At 52.7% G+C, this 20,684-nt stretch overlaps 2 protein-coding genes across 5 annotated transcripts; both read left to right on the top strand.

Moving 5' to 3' along the window:
* The first annotated feature begins 82 nt into the window (after positions 1-82).
* Positions 83-10,764, top strand: LOC129675194 (steryl-sulfatase-like). 2 transcript variants are annotated; one of them, XM_055605194.1, is made up of 11 exons: positions 83-567; positions 2,366-2,435; positions 4,551-4,698; positions 5,771-5,892; positions 6,078-6,200; positions 6,978-7,401; positions 8,120-8,256; positions 8,905-9,042; positions 9,147-9,306; positions 9,456-9,577; positions 9,664-10,764. In XM_055605194.1, exons 1-11 carry the CDS (start codon positions 415-417, stop codon positions 9,990-9,992), a joined length of 1,926 nt encoding a protein of 641 aa, XP_055461169.1. In that variant the 5' UTR covers positions 83-414; the 3' UTR covers positions 9,993-10,764. The 2 variants fall into 2 exon arrangements, with proteins under 2 accessions (XP_055461169.1, XP_055461170.1); XM_055605195.1 differs by lacking the exons at positions 83-567; positions 2,366-2,435 and adding an exon at positions 2,737-2,814.
* A 792-nt stretch (positions 10,765-11,556) lies between these two features.
* LOC129675195 (arylsulfatase L-like) lies at positions 11,557-20,668 on the top strand. Of its 3 annotated transcripts, none has more exons than XM_055605197.1 (10): positions 11,557-11,579; positions 12,272-12,449; positions 14,139-14,260; positions 14,728-14,850; positions 15,297-15,783; positions 18,032-18,168; positions 18,426-18,548; positions 18,850-19,012; positions 19,379-19,500; positions 19,963-20,668. In XM_055605197.1, the coding sequence occupies exons 2-10, from the start codon at positions 12,301-12,303 to the stop codon at positions 20,310-20,312; spliced, it is 1,776 nt and encodes a 591-aa protein (XP_055461172.1). In that variant the 5' UTR covers positions 11,557-11,579; positions 12,272-12,300; the 3' UTR covers positions 20,313-20,668. The 3 variants fall into 3 exon arrangements, with proteins under 3 accessions (XP_055461172.1, XP_055461171.1, XP_055461173.1); XM_055605196.1 differs by lacking the exon at positions 11,557-11,579 and adding an exon at positions 11,592-11,758; XM_055605198.1 differs by lacking the exon at positions 11,557-11,579 and adding an exon at positions 11,592-11,758 and having other exon boundaries at positions 12,275-12,449.
* The last annotated feature ends 16 nt before the right edge of the window (positions 20,669-20,684 follow it).

The raw sequence follows: 20,684 nt of genomic DNA on the forward strand, positions 1-20,684 counted from the left end.
GGGTGACGCGGGAACGCAGCATCCGGGTATCACCACGGCTGGACCCGGCGGAGGTCTCGGGGCCGTGACGTCAGTACGCAGCTCAGGAATCACCCCGCCAGTGACCTCGGTGATATCGCGGGTCCCAGGGACGGGACGGGTTCAATGGGATCTGGGGCGACTTTCGGTTCCTCTGGGAAGCCCCACGGGACATAGCTGAAACAGCGACGGAAGCACAATAGCGCAAGGTATTCTGGGAATCGTAGTCCTCGGCGGCTCTGCGGTCAAGCGAGGGGAAGGGGACGGGGACTACAGACTATCCCAGAGGCCCGTGCTCGGTGGCCATGTTTGTAGTCCTCTGTGCGTCGCGAGACACGCTGGAATTATAGTTCTCCGACCTCAGGGGTGGGGCAAACGAGGGTCACAGAATGTCCCATGGGCTCCGCGGCTGTACGGGGAAAACGGGATCCGGCTCGATTTTCGGTGGACCTAAGAAGACATGAGGAACGGACGGGAAACAAGCGAGGGCGTGTACTACAATGGATTCTGGGAATCGCAGTCCACTACTGCTCCAGGGCCCCGGCTGGGGTGAGGACAGGGAGACTGGGAAGATTGACGATCCAAGGGCTCTGTGAGCGGCGGCCATGTTTGTAGTCCAATGGGTGGCAGGAGATACGCTGGGAGTGTAGTTCTCCGACCCCGGTGTAGGCGCGGCAGAAACCCGGTGGGGGAAACTGGGCTCACCTGACGACACGGGGACTAGGTCCCTAGAAACCGCTGCCATGTCGCCGTTACCCCTTCCTGCCTCAGTTTCTCTGGCCTCATTAGCATACATTTTCATAATCATCTTGCCCGGGATCGCCTGTACGTTTATACTCGTTTTACAGGTTGACGTTTTAAATGTTTACGTGTGATTATTCATGGAGCCTTAATATATTCATGCAAATATGTTCTTAAATGTATTTTAAGATATGCACTCGTGTCTGTTTTAGAGTTTCAAATATTAATATGTGTCAATATATTCACGTATTAACATTCGCACATTTACATGTTAGGATATTGCCATATTTACATATTACTGTGCCATATATTTGCATATAGCTGTATTCGTATATTTACATATTGACCATTTGCGTATTTGCTTATTAATTTATTCACATTTTTACAAGTTAGTGTTTATATTTTTACATATTTGCACATAACTACACTTGTATATTCACATATTAATATAATTGTATACTTACATAATATTCATACATTTACTTTTCAGTTTTGCATATTTACATATCAACGTGTTTGCGCACTTACATACCGATATTTGTATATTTGAATCAGTATTTAAATATGTACATGTTAATGCATTCCGATCTTTACATATTACTCTGTATGTTTGCATATTGATGTGATGGTGCATTTCCATGTTAATGTCTTCATGCATTTGCATATCGCTATATTCGTTTATTTACATGTTAGTGTTCTGCGTTAACCCGCGTGCACATTGCTGTTTTCCAATGTTCACACCGTCATGCTTACATAATCACGTATGCAAATATATTTAAATAGCTGCTTCAGTGTGCAGCTCACCGTTGGCCACATTGACATAAAAGTAGTGTAGTTGCACATGGACGTTTCTTCCCTGGAATGCGTTCACATGTGAATGTTCACATGTGTGCTTGTCCTCGTCCTCAAGTGTGTGAAATGTCCCCGAGTGAGCATGGTCACCCTTTAATATATTCGTGTATGCAAATGTGTTTAAATGTGTGTCTTCTGTGTGTCTCTGAGCACTGATCTGTAGTGTAACTGCACGGCCATGCATTGACACACGTTAACACACTTGCACATGGATGTTAATGGCGCCTTCAGATGCTCACACACGGACACATTAATTCTTCCATCAGCTCCTTGGGAAATGTGTACGTTACACACTTACACACCCGTGCACTTACACACACATGTGGGACCGACGTATGTACACACACTTATATGGGACACAGAGATGTGTCAAACCTATGTGTACACTCAAATAGACCCATGTGCACACATGTAAGTGCACAGCTCTCCCTCTGTACATCCCTTAGTCCCTCTGCAAACGAGCATGGATCTGCGTCCAGACCCCAACCTGTCACTCGGTCCACACCCATTCACACCCACGCCTGCACACTCAGATCCACAGATCTGCACACTTCTGCACGAGCACAGACACAGGCAGACGCGAACTGGGCTGCAGGGCCCAGCGCCCGCCCGGCCCTGTCCCAGTGTACACCAACTTCCCCGATCCCTCCGCGCCAAGTCCTCCCCCCGGTACGCGTTGCACAATCCTCAAAACACTCTGGTCCCCGCTGGTTCTCCCCCTCCTCCCCTCACACGCTCACCCTCCATCCGGCAGGGAACACAGAAGCGGTCGACTGTGGGCGAGCGCGCACGTGTGCAGGGAGCCGGAGCGTCGGCGGCGCCGGGTAAACTGAGACACGGGTGTGGAGGGTGTGCTGGAGGGGCGGTGATGTCAGCGCGGAAATAAGGGGAGGAGGGGGGACACGACCATTTACACACACACTCACACACACAGCATCGCATGACTTCAGATCTCAAGCCCGGGTCGCCAAACCTCCTGCAGGCTCTGCGGGTAGGGGCGAGGGCACACCTGTGAGCGTGTGTGGCGGTGACGTAAGTGACCCCGCCCCTACCTTCCTCTCCCCTGCGGAAACGCTCCACCCCAAACCGCAGGCGAAAACCGGGACTTCCGGTGTCTGGTTTGGCGGTGCCTGTCAATCAGAGTCGCCTAGTCGAACTCGGACCTGACGACCCCGACCCATCCATCCTGCGAACCTGGCAAAGGTCACTTCCGGTGGGTGGGCGGGACATCCATTATACAGGCAGTAGGGGCTGATAACACAGGCAACGCGTACGATATGGTCGCGCCCCTTCCGCCCTCCGAGCACACCTTAGCGAGCACTTCCGGGTGGGACTGTCCTTCACGGCGTAGCCGAGACGACACGCGCCAAAGGCCCCGCCCCTTTTGCCCTGCCTGCGCTGTCTTCCCGCTGTTTCTTCTCAGTCTCCTGGGAGGTCCTGGTTGTCTGGTCCCAGGGATGGAGGGTGACTTAATACACTGTGGATGCCGTGCGTGCCCACCGCCTGACCCCATGACCCCGCGGGGGCGGAAGGAGGAATCCCCGCCCCCACACTCATGGATACAGACAGACACACAGACACACTCACGCGGGCAGCGATGTAAACAATCCATACCTCCGCTCTTGCGTCATGACCTCTGCCTCGGCTCTGCCCCCTGACTTACACCCTAACTCACTCCCCGAGACCTCAGTGACCCCGTTTTACACCCCAGTGTCACCCAATGACCCCGTGCCACACCCTCCCCACTATGTGAACAATCCATACATTAACACACACATTTAGCTCACACACGCCGGAAGTCCTGGCCCTCTCCTCTCTCCTGAAGTCCGCAACGATCCCCGTGACCTGCGTGTTACCACTTCCACGCCCCTACCTCACACCCCAGCACTATATGTTAACGTGTACGATTATGGCGTGCAAGAAGCCCTAACTCTTCCCACGTGACCCCTCCCTGTGACCCCGTGACCCCTGGGTTAACCCCGTGAACCCCCATGACACCCATGTCACCCCATTCCCCGCCCCTCTCCCGACAGGTAAACAATCCATACATTAATGCTCAAGCCCATACATGCTCATCCCCAGCATGCCCAGCCCCAGGGCCCTGACTCACGCCAGTCCCTGTCACTGACCCCGTGACCCCTGCGACGCCCACGAACCTGAGCGCGGGGACTTATATAACCTGCCCGGCAGCCGCCCTGGAGCTCAGTCGGTGCCCGGGGTCACGGCAGGGTCACGGCTGCTGGTGAGTGTGCAAGGGGGCAAAAGGGGCTTCACAATGGGGAAACTGCTACCATGTGTGCAAGGGGTGACGGGTCACAGTGGGGTCACCGCTGCCTATGAGTGTGCGCCAGGGTAGTTGTGCGTGTCACTTCTGGCCTTGTGTGGACTCAGTCCTTGCACTTCCTGTTCCACAGTGTGAGATACATGTGATGTCCATGTTTTACATACTCGGATGCGTGTTTATGCAGCGTGTCCGTCTATCGCATGTGACGTATGTTTTATATGCATGGATGATTGTGTAAAGCTGTGTCCGTGTGTCTGTGTCGCACACACATCACAAATGTGTCGCAAATCAACATATACATGACATGGGGACAAAACATGTGTTTACTTACATGTGTGTAGTGTGTACACATATACCCGGACCTATACACACACAGGTTCCACGTACTTACATGGGAACACATAAGTGTGTGTAACTGGTACATATCTGTACACACACGTACACACACATGCAGTCTTGCAGACGATAGGAATGTGTGAATTCACACAGATTCACACTGACTTTTTTACACACGCACAGGCTTACTTAGTTACTAGAAGGCTCATCCCGCATGAGGAGTGAATGTGTAACTGAAGATGTGTTCGTTTCAATGTGTAACTACATAAATGTGTGTGATCTCCTATGTGTTCCCAAGTGAACCTGCCTCCCCCCGCAGGAAGAAACGCCATGCTTCCCGCCCTCCTCCCCCTCCTGCTCATGGCTGCCCTGGCCCCTGCTGCTCGCTCGCGCCCCAACATCGTGCTCATCATGGCAGACGACCTCGGCATCGGGGACCCTGGGTGCTACGGAAACACGACACTCAGGTGAGGGTGCAAAGGTGGGCTGAAGGGACTTCCGGCTAGCTTCCTGCTCTGCTTCCAGTTCCACTTCCTCTTTCACTTCCGGTTCCACATCTGGTTGGACTCCTAGTTCCACTTCCGGCTACACCTCCAGTGACACTTCTGGTTAAACTTCCTATTTCGCTTCCTGTTCCATTTCCGGCTACACTTCCAGCTACATCTTCAGTTGCACACTACAGGCTCCACTTCAGGTTCCACTTCTTGTTTCACTTATGAACACACTTCTGGTTTCATTTCTGTTCCACACCCAGGTAAGCCTCCAATTACACTTCTGGTTACACATCCTATTTCACTTCCGGTAACACTTCCAGTTTCATTTAGAGCTACACCTCTGGTTAGACCTCTAGTTGCACACCTTTTTACACTTCAGATTGCACTTCCTCTTTCATTTCTGGTCCCACTTCCAGCTACACTACAGGCCACACCTCTAGTTACACCTCAAGTTGCACTTCTGGTTCCACTTCCTATTTCACTTCCTGTTCCACTTCAAGTTATGCTTCCAGCTATATTTCTGGCTACACTTCCTGTTTTGCTTCCCATCCACTTCCTGCTACACTTCAGTTTCCATTTCCATCTACAACTCTAGTGTCCTACTTCTGGTTACATTTTCTATTTCACTTCCAGTCCAACTTCTGGGTACTCTTTCACCTACACCTCCAGTTACACCTGCAGCTGAACTTCCAGTTACACTTTCTATTTGACTTCCTGTTCTGCTTCCTGTTCCTGTTCCAGTTCACTTCACTTCTGGCTACACATCCGTCACAATTACTATTTCACTTCCCTTTCCACTTTGGGATTCATTTCCTCTTCAACTTCCTGTTCCACTCTCTGTTCTGCTTCCTCTTTCACTTCCAGTTTCACTTCCATTTCACTCTCTGTTCCACTCCCTGCTACAACTCAAGCTACACATCTGATGGTCACACTTGCTATTTCATTTCTGGTCCAACTTCCTCTTCCGTTTCCTCTTCTGCTTCCAATGCAACTTCCCGTTCTGCTTCCTCTTCCACTTCTGGTTCCTTTTCCCTCCCCCCCATAGGACGCCACACATTGACCGTCTCGCCCGGGAAGGTGCGAAGCTCACACAGCACTTGGCTGCTGCGCCCCTGTGCACTCCCAGCCGTGCGGCCTTCCTCACAGGTCGCTACGCTGTGCGCTCTGGTGAGTGACCTGTGACCCTTATGACCCCCGTGACCTTTGCACCCTCACCCACTACCACCCATGACCATTTAACCCTTTGATACCCCACAAACCCTTATACTTTCACCCAGGAGCCTCATAACCCACGTGACCCCTCTATGACCCCATGACCCTGTGACCTCTCAAACTCTATCGCTCCTCCACAGGCATGGCATCACACAACCGTGTGGGCGTGTTCCTATTCTCAGCATCATCGGGCGGGCTGCCCACTGATGAGGTCACCTTTGCACGGCTTCTGAAGGAGCAGGGCTATGCCACGGGGCTCGTGGGTGAGTGTGCAGGGGGTGAAGTGGTAGGGGGAAGCAAGAGGAACACTGCACTGATGACAGGAAGTGGATGGGTGACTGACAGGAAGTAGGTGGCAGAACTCTCGAAGGGGCATGAAGCGTGTGAGTGGCTGACAGGAAGTTGGTGGACAACCAAAAGGGGAACAGAAAGTGGGTAAATTATTGACAGGAAATGATAGAACAACTAACATGAAGTGGGTAAATTGTTGACAGAATGTGGGTGGGCAACTGACAGAAGGACAGAAAGTACATCAATTATTGACAGGAAGTTGTTGGTAAACTGAAAGGAAGTGGCTGATTGACTGACAGGAAGGTGGTGGGATGCTATCCTGAGGTCATGACATTACTGTAATGGCCAAAGGAAGTGGGTGTGACCTTGTGGTGACTGCATAACCTCACACTGATGGATACAGCACAGCAGGTGAAAAAAGTAGGTGAGCGACTGACTGGGGGACAGGAAATGGGTCAGTTATTAACAGGAAGTGTGTGAGTGACCAGGACCATGATGGCCAAAAGGAAGAGTGGTAGTGACCAACATGAGAACAGTAAGTGGGTTAGGTATTTACAGGAAGTATGTGAGTTACAGGACGTGAGTAAATTATTGACAGTAAGTAGGTGGGTGACTGACAGGGGACAGGAAGTGAGCAGGACCATAATAGCCAACAGAAAGTAGTTGAGCCACAGACAGGAAGTGGCTGGCATGCCCAGCCATGTCCACTTGTGATCTCTCCTCTTCTCTCTGCCCTTCTGCCACAACAGGGAAGTGGCACCTGGGGCTGAGCTGCCGCACGGCCTCCGACTTCTGCCACCACCCTCAGCGCCACGGCTTCGACTTCTTCCACGGCATTCCCACCACCAACCTGCGGGACTGCCGCCCAGGCTCCGGCACCGTGTTCATGCCCGCGCTGCGGATGCTCATCTACGGGCCACTGTGGGCGCTGGCGGCCGCGGGTCTCACGCTGGCGGTGCTGCGAATGCTGGGCCTTGTGCACGTGCCCGGGACGGCCTTCCTAGCCCTCGGAATCATGGCCGCCACCCTGGGGGCAGCTCACCTCACCTTCCACCTCTGCTTCCGGCCGGCCAACTGCTTCCTCATGTCGGGCTTCCACATCGCCCAGCAGCCCACCAACTACACTGGGCTTGGACATGGGCTTGCTGATGAGGCCACAGGATTCCTGCGCAGGTCGGGGGAGGGACGAAGGGGCAGGGTGGGGATGGAGGGAGACCAAGCACAGACACTTCCTGTCAGAGAAATGGCTACTTCCTGTTTGTGATATTAATTCCTGTGTGTGACCTCGTTACTTCCTGTTTAGTACATCATTTCTTTCTTCCTGTCTCTGATCCCATTAAATCCTGTCCATTACATTACTTCCTGTCTCTGACCTCATTACTTCCTACCTATTACATCATTACTTCCTGTCACAGACATCATTACTTTCTCTCTCTCTGACATGATTACTTCCTTTCTCTGACATGGTCACTTCCAGTTGGTGACAGTATGACTTCCTGTCTGTGACATTATTACTTTCTCTAACATGACTACTTCCTGTCTGTGACAAGACTACTTCTTGTTTGTGACATGGCTACTTTTCATCTGTGAAATCGTTACTGCCCATCTCTGACACTGCTAATTCCTGTCTGTCACATGATGACTTCCTGTGTCTTACATTAGTCTTTTCTGCCTACAATGTGGCTACTTCCTGTCTGTGACATTATCACTTCCAGTCTCTGACAAGGCTACCCTCTGTGCCATGACTACTTTTCTCTGTGACATCACTACTTCCTCTTTGTGACATCATCACTTCTTGTCTCTGACAGAGCTTCATCCCATCTGTAACTAGGCCACTTCCTTTTATGTAACTCAGCTAAATCCTGCCTGTGATCACCTACTTCCTCTCCAGGCACGCGCACACGCCCTTCCTGCTCTTCCTGTCTCTTGTGCATGTGCACACTGCACACTTCGCGGGACCCGACTTCTGGGGAAAGAGCCGGCACGGAGCTTATGGGGATGCAGCTGAAGAGATGGACTGGATCGTGGGTAATTAGCATTCCATTAGCATATCATCAACAGAAAGGATGGACTGTAGCATGGATAATTAGCATCTCATTAGCATGTTGCAATCATGGGGTGGAAAGTGTGGGGTTTATTAGTATCTCATTAATAGACAATTAGCATATCATCATCATAAGGGAGTTGGAGAGGGTGATAGGCATTAACAAATCATTAGCATCTCATTAGCATATCATTATTGTGGTAAGTGAAACCAGTGTCTCATAAGCATCTAATTAATATATCACTTTTATATAGCTATCATGATGGGGATAGATGGGGCAAGTGATCAGCATCTCATTAGCATGCGATTAGCATGTCACCATCACAGTATCATAGCATACAGGGCCATTGACTCAGGTGAGGCTGATTAGCAGCTCATTATCATATGTCATCAAATTTGAATAAGGTGAGGGGTAAAGATCAAGAGCGATTACCATATCATTAGCAGGTCTACAGGTAATTAGCAAACATATGATTAGCATGCCGGGCATGGCTCATTAGCATCTCCTCAGTATGCCAGTGTTGCGCACACGCCATGGGCAAGGGGCCCTTCCTGTAATGTGTGTTTCCCTGTGAGGACAACATTACCTGACAAACTGGTATGTCCCACTCCTTCCCCCCACCACCCCGCAGGCCGTGTCCTGGACACCCTGGATGAGCTGGGCCTGACCAATGACACACTGGTGTACTTCACATCCGACCAAGGGGCACATGTGGAGGAAGTGAGCGCTGAGGGCGAGATGCACGGTGGCAGCAACGGGATCTACCGGGGTGAGGCAGGCATGGCGGTGGCGTGACGGGAGGGTCACACATGCATGTGTGCATGGTGGCCACTGCGTTGAGCACATGTGTCACACACATGTGCTCCTTTTCAGGTGGGAAGGGCAATAATTGGGAGGGTGGCATCCGAGTGCCAGGCCTGGTGCGCTGGCCGGGCATGATCAAGCCCGGCGTGGAGATCGAGGAGCCCACAAGCAACATGGACGTGTTCCCGACAATCGTGCGGCTGGCGGGTGGCAAGCTGCCCCAAGACAGGTGTGCACGGCATGTATGTGTGATGGAGCTGTGCACGTGTGTGTGTTAACATGTGTGTGTGATATACCCGGATCTGTGTGATATATACATGTCTGAGCTGTGCATGCGGGCATGACGTCCAGCCCGGAATCACCAGCACGTCCCTGCAGGGTGATTGACGGCCGAGACCTCATGCCACTGCTGCTGGGGCACACCCAGCACTCAGAGCACGAGTTCCTGTTCCACTACTGCAATGCGGAGCTGCAGGCTGTGCGTTGGCGGCCCCGCAACGGTGAGTGCACGTCTTGGGGGGTGGGGGTTCACTGAGTAACAAAGCATGAGCCATGCCATACGGTCATCCCTGCTTCCCCCATTTAGGCAGCTCAGTGTGGAAGGCCTTCTTCTTCACACCCCGCTTCAGCCCCCCGGGCGCCAGCGGCTGCTTTGACACACATGTGTGCCCATGCAGAGGCTCTTCCCACCTGGTCCACCACGACCCCCCACTGGTGTTTGATGTGGCTCGGGACCCCCGTGAGCGCAGACCCATGACCCTGCATGACGAGCCCCGCCTCCCCGACATCCTGGCCACTGTTGTGCGTGCTGCACACAAGCATGCTGCCTCTGTGATCCCCGTGCCAGACCAGCTGTCCCTGGGGAACCTGGCTTGGAAACCATGGTTGCAGCTGGTGGGGGCATGGCAGAAGTGAAGCCCTGGGCGGGATGGGTGAGGGGAACCAGGAAGTGAACCAGAAGTCAGATGGGGGCAGGAACTGATGTCACAGGGTCACATTATATCACAGCAGGCACAGAAAATGAAAACCAGGAAGTCAAGAGTAGACAGGAAGTGATGGCATTCGGGTCCAGGGAGTAATCGAGGAGTCACAGGGACATAGGAAGTGACATAACCCAATCATATCATATCACAAGTGCCACAGGAAATGACTTCACAGGATCACATATCACAAGGGCCACAGGGACTTAATTGGTGTTCCTGGGTAAGCAGGAAGTTACGTTACTTGATCACATCACATCACACATGGTACAGGAAGTGACCTAACATGATCATGTCATATCACAAGGGGCACAGGAATTTAACAGGAAGTCACATGGACACGGAAAGTGACTTGATGGGGCCAGGAAACAAACAGTAAGTCACTGTGATAAGCACAGTGATTGAGCAGGTAGTCATGGGGAACAATAAGTGATGTCACGTGATAACATTACCTCACAAATTATATAGGAAGTAAATTTAGTAGGGGTGTAGGAAGTGACGGGACAAAGGGGGCCGGTATGTGGAAATTAGTGACTAAGGCCTTGGAACAGGAAGTGATGTTGCACGGGACAAGGAAGTGCCAAGGATACAGAAAATGATGTCAGGAAGCGACCAGGACTGAGCTTCCGAGGACAGGACAGAGTCCTGACTTCATTTACATATTCAGGAGTACACATGCTAATTGCCCAATAAAGGCCAGCAACATGAGCACATGCCCGTGTCTCTTGTGTACTCTTGATGGCAGCATCTGTGATGCCATTACTTCGGGTCACGTGTGCCTGTCACTGGGCAGGAAGTGAGTGAGTAGTGTCCCTGGGAGAAGCCTGGTTGTCATCACACCCGTCTTAACATTGTCACACACGTCCTCGCACACGCCCTTCCCGGTTCTTGGCACAGTGGGCGTCTTTCTCACCTAGGCTTGGGAAGAGGAGGAAGTGGCAAAAAGTAACACAGTTCCTAAGGAAGAGGGCAAGCAGAGTGGGAGATGGGGCAGAAAGTGAAAGGGAAAGTGGAGGAACAGGAAGTACAGGGAAAAGAAGGAAGAGGAAGACAAGGAGGAAGTTGAGGTAAGAGGAATAGAAACCACTTCCGTGTCTGATTTGGGGTCACATTGAGGCAATGAGGGCACTTCCGGGTCAGTCTGGGGTAAGACTGTGACACTGAGGGATACTTCCAGGTCAGGCCAAGCCTCTGTCATCAGCAAACATGCCCTGTTATCAAGACACACCTGGGGATTGGCCACGCCTCCTGTGAAGGGATCCAAAACAGGGCTACAACCCCCAGGACCAAACCCCGCTATGGACGAGCAGGCCACGTCTCCAGTACAAGGGCACGCCCCCTACGTCGAAGCCACGCCCCCGAGAACAGGCACTCTCCTTCTACAAGGAGGCCACAGCTCCCTGACCAGACCACGCCCCAACGTCGTAACCACGCCCCTTTAATTCAGGGCACAGCCCACTCTGGAAGGCCACCCCCCCCCAACTACAGGTAGCTGTCAGTGACCGCACCACAGGTTCCTGAGGTAAGGGGCGGGAAAAGTGCCGCAGTGCACGCTGGGACCCACGTGACCTTTACGTAGGTACCCCTTCACCTGCAATCCCAGCCCCTCCCATCGAGGTTTTAGCGCCGCAGCCGCCACCAGAACGAGCCTTCCTAAAGCGGTGGTTTCCAGGGACCCGGGACAGGAGACAGGGGAGGCGGGTGAGGGCCGGCCGGGTAGGGATGGGAGGAGGGGCGGGATTTCCGGTGTGGAGGGGTCCGTGTCAGACGTATTCTAGGGACACGGACTCGGGAGGACAGGGCAGCGGGTGAGGGACTTCTGGTCATGAGTGCGTGGGTCACGGCGGTTTCCGGGCACGTCCGGGGACAGACTGTGATGGGACAGCGGGTGACGGCTGGGAGGGTCGTGGGATGGGTAGGAGCGGAACTTCCGGTGGGGACTGGGGATGAGGGCGGGCAGCGCGGAGGTTTCAATGGAGCCCAGTTGCGGAGACTGTGATGGAATGCGGTGTTCGTGATGGACGGGGCCGGTTTACTGGAGGCGCCGTTCTTCCAGTGGAGTACCGCGGGCGCTGCAGCAGTGTTAGGTCCCCTGGGCGGGGACTGATGGGATGGCTTGCAAAGGACTGGCGGGAGGCGGGGCTTCCGTTAGGACAGGGCTGCAATTTGTGGGCGTGGCCCTGCGGGAGATTGACCTGCCACCGCTCCCCTCAGAAGATCCGCCCTGAGGAACTGAAAGTGTCATGGCCTTCGCCATCATGATTCGCCTCCTAGTCGCGTGTCTTCCAGTCGCGTGTCTCCGCGCCCCGCCGCCCCGCCCCAATTTTCTGCTGCTCATGGCTGATGACCTGGGCATTGGTGACATCGGATGCTATGGGAACCGCTCGCTGCGGTGAGCTCTCTGGCCCCCGCCCAACCTCGCCCCCTTCATTGATTCCCGACAGAAGCCACTCCCCCTGGCTGAGACAAGCCAGCCCCAGAGATAGTTCCCGCCCCAACTAAGCCCCGCCCTCGTCAGGGCGTCACCCACGAAGGTGAGGGCCCAGCACAGCCCGTGGTGACAGCCTCTAACCAGCAACTACGCCCCCGGCACTAAATGCCCCATCCCCACAGGATATTAACTTCCAGGCCAAGTCTCCAGTCCCGCCCCTCTGCTCTAAGTCCCGCCTAGGCTGCCCCCACTAAACCCGCCGCCACGGTTTGTCTCTTGGTGTACCTTGGGTTGAACCGCGCCCATGATGCGCCACCGCCCGAACTAAGCCTTGCCCACTTCCCCACCCCCGCACCCAAGCTCAACCCCGCCCCCGACAGCACTTTAACCGTGGTGCCACTTGATAAACTAAGTCCCGCCCCCATGAGAAGCCCAGAACCCCGCAATAAGCTCTGCCCCAGCTCATCAAAACCAATCCCCAACCCCGGACTCCCCGCCCTGCCTTGACAAGCCCCCACCCCTCTCAGAGATCCAAACCAGCTTTCGCTAAGTCCCGTCCCTAGTCAAATGTCCACAATGGCTGCTGTTTTTGTTTATCGTTTATTGCTTTGTTTTGTTTTTTTCGAGGTGTAAGTTCTGTGGTGTTCGACCACCATTTCTGGAGCGTGTGCTTTAGGAGGATAAGAGTGTTGATGATTAATTTTGTTCCCTAAGGCGACAGTCTGTTAAGAGATAGACGTAGGAGCATGTTAGACTATTAAAAAAAATCTTTTTATTGTGAATAGACTTGTTCTATCCCAGAAACTTTAAACAGAACTGCACCTTGGTATGGGAGCTCATGCACTCTACTGAGGCAGGAGGATTGCCATGGTTTGGCAGTCTAGCCCGAGCTACCCAGCAAGGTCCTGTCTTGAAAGAAAAGCAGTACTAACAGCTGTTGATACTTGGAGAAAAGAGCCTGTCAGCCCTGTTTCTTATGTTACAGGTGGGGCTGGGAATCCCCCAAACAGGATGCAGCTCCAGAAAGGGTCCTGGCTGCTCTAAACCGTGGTTTTCCCCACGGGCCCTTAGCTTCTCCCCACAGGTGTCTTGTTTTCGGTTGCCATATGAAACCTACAAGTGAGATTAAGGAGGTCGAGCAAGGCAGTACTCTACATTTCCATTAGGATCCTGTCACCTGTGAATGTTTCATTTTGAGGGAAACCCGCAGCCTGCTCTGGAGATAGATACCTTTGAGAGGCTGGGGCTGAAAGCAGTCCTAGGGGGCAGCAGGTTGTTGCCCTTTGCCAGTGCTACACTTGTGAGGAGAGGGAAATTGAGTAGTAGTGATCCTGTTTTTCATTGCCCTTCCACGGGGCCATTTTTTGAAATGATGAATACAGTTTTACCCTTGAGGAAATAATTTTTGGGGTCCTTATTAAAGGAGTAGGTAATAAAATATTAGTGCCTCAGAATTGTGCCAGGTCAAGCTCCGCCCCTTCATCAGCTCTGCCTATCACTTAGCCCCTCCCTAAGCCCTGTCCCTCACTCTGTACCCACGCCAAGCCAAACCAGCGCCTTCCTCATCCCCACTGCCCACTAAGCTCCGCCCTGTCCCAAGCTCTGTTCCTCCTAAATCCCTGACCCCTCACCAAGCCCCTCCCCCCGCAGGACCCCAAACATCGACCGCCTTGCCAGGGAGGGTGTGATGCTGACACAGCACCTGGCCGCCTCCTCCTTGTGCACGCCCAGCCGTGCTGCCTTCCTCACTGGCCGCTACCCCATTCGCTCAGGTGCGTCACTTCCTGTCCCTGACAGGGTCCCCCTAGCTCCGCCCCCAGCATCACTTTTCCCTCTTGTGTGAGCCCCCAACCGCCCCCTCTGGCATTGGAGATGTCACTCCCCTTGAGCCTCCCACTGGGGTCACCCACCCTGGGCCCTGTCCCTTTCTCGTGGATGATGTCACTTCCTCTCAGGCTAGCTTCATGGTGGACTCCCCAGGTTATGCCCTTTCCTGTCAATGTCAGGAGTCCCTTCCCCTAAGGTATGGGTTGTGGTTTTCAGGTGATATCACTACCTGTCATCACCCTATATCCCTACCATCTAATATGACATCAACTCCTGTCACTATGCTCAGCCTCTCCCATCGAAGATGAGGCCACTTCCAGTCACAATCCTCAGTCATTCCCAATGAACTCTGACCACATCAGTTGCTGGGGCAGTCTCTTCCACCTGCTGACCCTGCTTTTTCTATCCCTAGGCATGACTTCCGCCCGTGGGCACCGGGTCCTGCAGTGGGCGGCAGGTGCAGGCGGCCTACCTCCTGAGGAGATCACGTTCGCGAGGATTCTGCAGGAGCATGGCTATGTCACAGGGCTGCTCGGTGCGTCTAGATGTCATGGCGGGTAGGGTGGACCCCACCTTCATACCAAAAGTATGCATGCTTGGGGGGATTACATCATCAAGGCCCTGCCCCACCCCTTTGATCCTTGTGATACTTCATGCCTGTTGGGCCGAATGATGTCACTGAGGTCCCCCTAACCCCGCCCACATGGGAGTCCGTGAGGCCCCTCCCACCCTCTTCCCCATACCCCACCTACAGGGAAGTGTCTCCTTATCCCCAGTTTCTCCTTATCCTGAATGTGTGCACATTGGGGGTGGACCTGATGTCATTGAGGCTCAATCCTCCAATCCTCCAATCCTCAAACCGGTCTACAAGGAAGTGTCTCCTCATCTCGAAAGTGTACACACTAGGAGTGATGCTGATGTCACAGAGGTGGCATGACATCACTGAGGCTCCGCGCACCTGACCCCCGCCCCCGCCCACAGGAAAGTGGCACCTGGGCCTAAGCTGCTCTTCGGCCACCGACTTCTGCCACCACCCGCACAGGCACGGCTTCAGCCACTTCACGGGGCTGCCGCTGGGCATGATGGGAGACTGCGCACCGCCAGGAGGGGTGTGGCCTCCGCCTCCCCATCTAGAGTCGTGGCCTTCCGAGAAACGAGCAGTGCTGGAGCAGCGCCTGTTCTGGTGGGCACGGCTTTTCGGGGCAGGGGCGGCTGGCATCTTGATAACGGCGGTCATGATGGGCAGCATCATAGGACACCCCTTCCGGCTGCGTGTGGCGGCGGCCATCTTGGCATGTGTCCTGGCAGCGGTGGCCATCTTGGCGTCAGTGGTAGCACGTCATGCAGGCGAGCTGGTGGCAAGGGCGGATTGCTTCCTGATGCGTGGAGCTGAGGTTACCCAGCAGCCCCTGAGGCTCGACCGTGTCACGGATATGCTGCTGCGCGAGGCCGAGGTCTTCCTGTCCCTGTGAGGAGCAGGTGGTGGGGCCCAAGGGTCATGGTCAGGGAATGTGTGGGCCTAGAGGAAAGGGATCTGGAGGGGTGGAGCTAAGGCAAGGGGAGCAGCCAAGGAGGACAAAGGGTGGGGTCAGGAAGTGGACAGGCTATAGGGCAGGGCTTGGGAGGGGAGGGGCTAACAAAAGGGGCTGTTGATTAATTGGTCGGGCTAGCGATTGATGATTGATTAATCGATCAATTGATACTTGATGAATTGGTGATTGATGGATCGCTTGATTATTGACTGATGATTGGTCGATGACAATGCTCATCGACTCACTAACTGAATGATGAATGATCGATAGAATGATGATCATTGCGTCTCAGCAATCAATTGATGACAGATTAATTGATTGCCTGATCAGTCGATCGATTCTGGAGATCAACAGGAGGGTCAAAAATGGATCGATTATTGATTGATTGATTGACATGATCGGTGGACAGGGATCCATTGATGGCTGATTGATGACTAGTCAACAGATCCACTGACGATCGATCGATCGAGTGATGAATGGTGGTTGATTGAGTAACGATCGACGGATCCGGTATTGGTAGGTGCCAGATCGGTAGGTGAATCATTGGACAATTGCTCAGTTGATCTATTGATCGATTGAGCAACATGATCACTCGATGGGTGATTGATTGAGTGACTGACAAATGATGGATGGTGATGGATTGATTGATTGTGGATGAACTGACCAATTGATTGAGAGATTGATGAATCAGTGATTAATCAACTGATGATTGATGAACATGATTGATGGATGGGTGATCAATTAACCAATTGATCCATTCATTATTGATTGATGACTGACGATTGACTCATGGATCGATTGATAATTGAATGATGATTGCTGATTTGGTGATCGATCATCGATCACCAAGATTGATGGAGGGGTGATGTTCGATGGATTAGTTTTCAATAGCTGATGGGTTAATAGATTCTTGATTGATCAATCAATTAATGACTGAGTGATGATTGATGAATTGGTAGTCGATCAAGTCATGATTGACAAGATCGATGGACGGGTTATCTATTGGTTGATGGATTATTGATCAATTCAGCAACTGATTATTGATTGATTATTGACTGACGATGGATCAACAATCAACTTTCGAGTGAATCCATGGCTAATGGGTCAATTGATTGCTATATTAATTTATCGACTGATGATTGATTGATCATCAGTTGATTGATCAAGTGATGATTGATGAATTGGTGATTGATTGATCGGCAGAATCAATTGGCCGGTTATTGATTTTCAATGGATCGGCGATGGATAGGTAGGTTAATGGACAGTGGCTCAGTTGATGTATTGATGATTGATTGATAGACATGATCGATAGACAGGCGAACGATCAAGTGAACGACGAATGATGGACGATGACTAATTGATAATCGTCGAATTGATTGATGCTCGATAGCCAGGTGAGAGATGAATTGGTGAGAGATGATTGACTGATGATCGATCAACTGATTGCTGATTGGCCCTGGATGGATCAGTGATAAATAGATGGTATATTACTATATTGATAATAGGATAATAGGTTAGTGGATCGGAGGATGATCGATTGAGTGATCAATTGACTGTTCAATTGACTGATCAATTGACTGATAACTAAATTGAGTGATCAATTGACTGATAACTAAACGACATAATTTATAGATGGGAGATTGATCAATTGATCGATGGGTTGGCGATTGATAGTTTACAGGTGAATGGATGGATAATGGGTCAGTTAATTGATGAACGACTGATCGGTTATTGATTGATTGATGGTTGATCGATTTATAATTGGTGATTGAGGATTAATTGATCAGTTATCAACAGCTGATTGGTTGATCGATTCATGATTAATCGATTGACTGATGATTGATCGACATGATCGATGGATGGGTAATAGACTGATTGATCAATTGACTGATGATTGATTGACTGATACTTGATGAATTGGCAATGGACAGCTGAGGGGTGAATCGATTGATAACAGGTCAGTTGATCAATTGATTGATTGATTGATGAATTGGTGATTGATCGACTGATGAATGACATGATCTATTGACTGATGCTTGATGGATTGGCAATCGACACTGACCAGTGAATCAACTGACCGACCGATGCTCAACTTCCTGACGGGTCGATGCCCGCAGTAAGCTTGGGCGGGCACTCCCAGGCTTCTGCCCCTTGATTACGTCACAGCCCCTCCTCCTCCCCCAGGCACTCGGACCAGCCCTTCCTGCTCCTCATGTCCTTCCTGCACACACACATCCCACTGGTGACTAAGCCAGATTTCCAGGGGCGGAGCCGGCACGGGGTTTACGGGGACAATGTGGAAGAGCTGGACTGGATGGTCGGTGAGTGATGGCAGGACGCGGGGTGGGCATAATCGCAGTGGTGGGCGAGGCTAACTGATGTCATAGGGTGGGCAGGGCTGCAGTTCCTGTCACTCAGAAGATCACTTTCTGTCCCTACCACTTTCCTCCCTCAGGATGTTACCTTCTGTCCTTTCTGCTGCCACTTCCTGTCCCTTGCTTGGGCTGACATCTCGGGATAGGTGGGGTAGAAGTGACATCACGTGGTCCATCCTCACCCGTTACCCCCTCCCCTGCAGGCCGCCTCCTGTCCATTCTGGACCACTTGGGGCTGACAGAGAACACGCTCGTGTACTTCACATCTGACAATGGTGCCTGGCTGGAGGCGGGACCACTAGGGGGCAGCAATGGGGTCTTCCGGGGTGAGCAGCAGGGGCCCCCAGAGGTCCTCATTCCCACCCTCCCTCCCACCTCAGCTTCCTTCTGGTGCTGCCCAGCTCCCCATTTCCGGGTGACCCACATCTCCCCACCTTCCCAGTACCCCTACATCCCATGCCCCTACTTCCTGCTTCTGGCCTGACTTCCTGTCTCACTGTTTCCCAACTTCCAGTTGCTTCCTCCCACGACTGCTCTCCTCAGTGTGACCCCCAGACACCACCATGCCCCCACTTATGGCTTCTGTCCTGACTTCCTGTCTCGCCCCTCCCCCACTTCTGGTCACAGGCGGCAAGGGCATGGGTGGCTGGGAGGGCGGCTTCCGTGTGCCTGGAGTGTTCCGCTTCCCGGGTGTGCTGCCCGAAGGTCGGGTTGTGGACGAGCCCACAAGCCTGATGGATGTGTTCCCCACCGTGGTTGGCCTGGCAGGCGGTGCCCTGCCAGAGGACAGGTGAGTGGACATAGTGGCATACAGGAAGTGGTGGCAGGGGTCTATGACAGGAGACAGATGAGCAGAAAGTTAGGGCTTCATACAGGAAGTGAGGCCCCTTTGGGGAAGGTGGGGGTGAGACTAGGGCATCTATGATGGCATCAGGAAGGAAGTGATTCTGAGCAAGGACAACTGATGTCATACAGGAAGTGATCATGGGGAATAAGGCAGGACTGTAGTAGAGGACACCATTATATCATACAGGAAATGAGGGAGATGGGGGGACAGTTCAGGTGGGCAGGCCCTCAGGGCTGCCATCTTGGGAACATGGTGAGGGGGAGGGTTCAAACACCTGAACCACATCCATCCCATCCCCTAACTGCACAGAGAGATCGACGGGCGGGACCTGCTGCCCCTGCTGAGGGGGGAGACCCCGCACTCGGGCCACCACATCCTACTGCACTTCTGCGAGATCTTCCTTCATGCTGCCCGATTTGTGCAGCGTGATGGTGAGGCCACACCCCCGGGGGAGTAGGGAGGGGATACTTCTGGGTCTGGGTAGTGCATGTCTGGGCTTGGAAAGTACTTCCAGGAATGGGTTACTTCAAGGTCTTGATTGGATACTTCCTTGTGTAGGTTACTTCCGGATCTGTATAGGAAACTTCCTTTTATGGGTTACTTCCAGGTCTGGGTAGGAAACTTCTTTGTATGTGTTACTTCCGGGTTTGGATAGCGCACTTCCTTGAAAGGGTTACTTCCAGATACAGAGAGGGCACTCTCTTGTTTGGGTGACTTCTGGGTCTGGATAGGGCACTTTTATGGAATAGTCCTGGGTCTGGGTACATGCTACTTTTATGTTACTTCCGAGTCTGGGTAGGACACTTCCTTGTACGTGTTACTTCCGGGATTGGAAAGACTACTTCCAGATGTACTTAAGTTCCGATCTGACCCTGGTCTCTGCCCCCCCACAGCTGGCAAGACTTGGAAGTTTCACTTCATGACACCAAACCCTGACCCCTCGACCCCAGGCCAGGCATGCCCCTCGCGGGGGGTGTGCCCCTGTGTGGGAGACATCAAGGAGCATGACCCACCCCTGCTGTTCGAGCTAGGTGCTGACCCCGGGGAGACGCAGCCGCTGTTGCCAGGAGCAGAGCCGGCCCTCTTTGAGGCTCTGCATGCCGTGCAGCGGGAGCACGAGCGTGTGATAGAGGGCTTGGGGCCCAGTGGGACGGTCCGCCAGCAGCTGGGCACTTTGTACAACGTGTGGCGGCCGTGGCTGCAGCCCTGCTGTGGGACGTGGTGCGCGTGCGATCTGGAGTGACTGCTGGGATACTGGGTGGGCACCTCCAGAGAGTGGGCTGCCATTTCAGGACTTGGGGTCTGTCACTTCCTGGTGATGGGGGCTTTTCTGGGGACAGGATAGGCCACTTCCAGTTAGAGGTGCAACTTGTGGGTGTGGAAAGGCCACTTCCAGCTTACCAGTTGGAATTCTGGGTGATGGGGACGTTTCCCAGGTTGGGAGAGGCCACTGCTGACCAGGTTAGGGGTGGGGACTTCCCATTATGGTATGCCCCGCTACCTGTCTCCGGGAAACAAGATAGAATTTTTCATTGAAAGTAAAAGAACAGAAAAATTCCGACGGTTATTTTTTTTTGCAAAAAAACGATATTTTTTATGAAAATTTTAAACATTT

The sequence above is a fragment of the Psammomys obesus genome, unplaced genomic scaffold, assembly GCF_907164565.1.
Source record: "Psammomys obesus unplaced genomic scaffold, mPsaObe1.curated_primary_1811, whole genome shotgun sequence".
NCBI lineage: Eukaryota > Metazoa > Chordata > Mammalia > Rodentia > Muridae > Psammomys > Psammomys obesus.

Coding starts and splice junctions, on each gene's coding strand:
- LOC129675194 (XM_055605194.1), top strand. CDS start 415: ATGGGCTCCGCGGCTGTACGGGGAAAACGGGATCCGGCTCGATTTTCG. Junction 5,893..6,077: donor TCGCTACGCTGTGCGCTCTG/GTGAGTGACCTG, acceptor GCTCCTCCACAG/GCATGGCATCACACAACCGT. Junction 9,307..9,455: donor GGCAAGCTGCCCCAAGACAG/GTGTGCACGGCA, acceptor ACGTCCCTGCAG/GGTGATTGACGGCCGAGACC.
- LOC129675195 (XM_055605197.1), top strand. CDS start 12,301: ATGGCCTTCGCCATCATGATTCGCCTCCTAGTCGCGTGTCTTCCAGTC. Junction 14,261..14,727: donor CCGCTACCCCATTCGCTCAG/GTGCGTCACTTC, acceptor TTCTATCCCTAG/GCATGACTTCCGCCCGTGGG. Junction 14,851..15,296: donor CTATGTCACAGGGCTGCTCG/GTGCGTCTAGAT, acceptor CCCCGCCCACAG/GAAAGTGGCACCTGGGCCTA.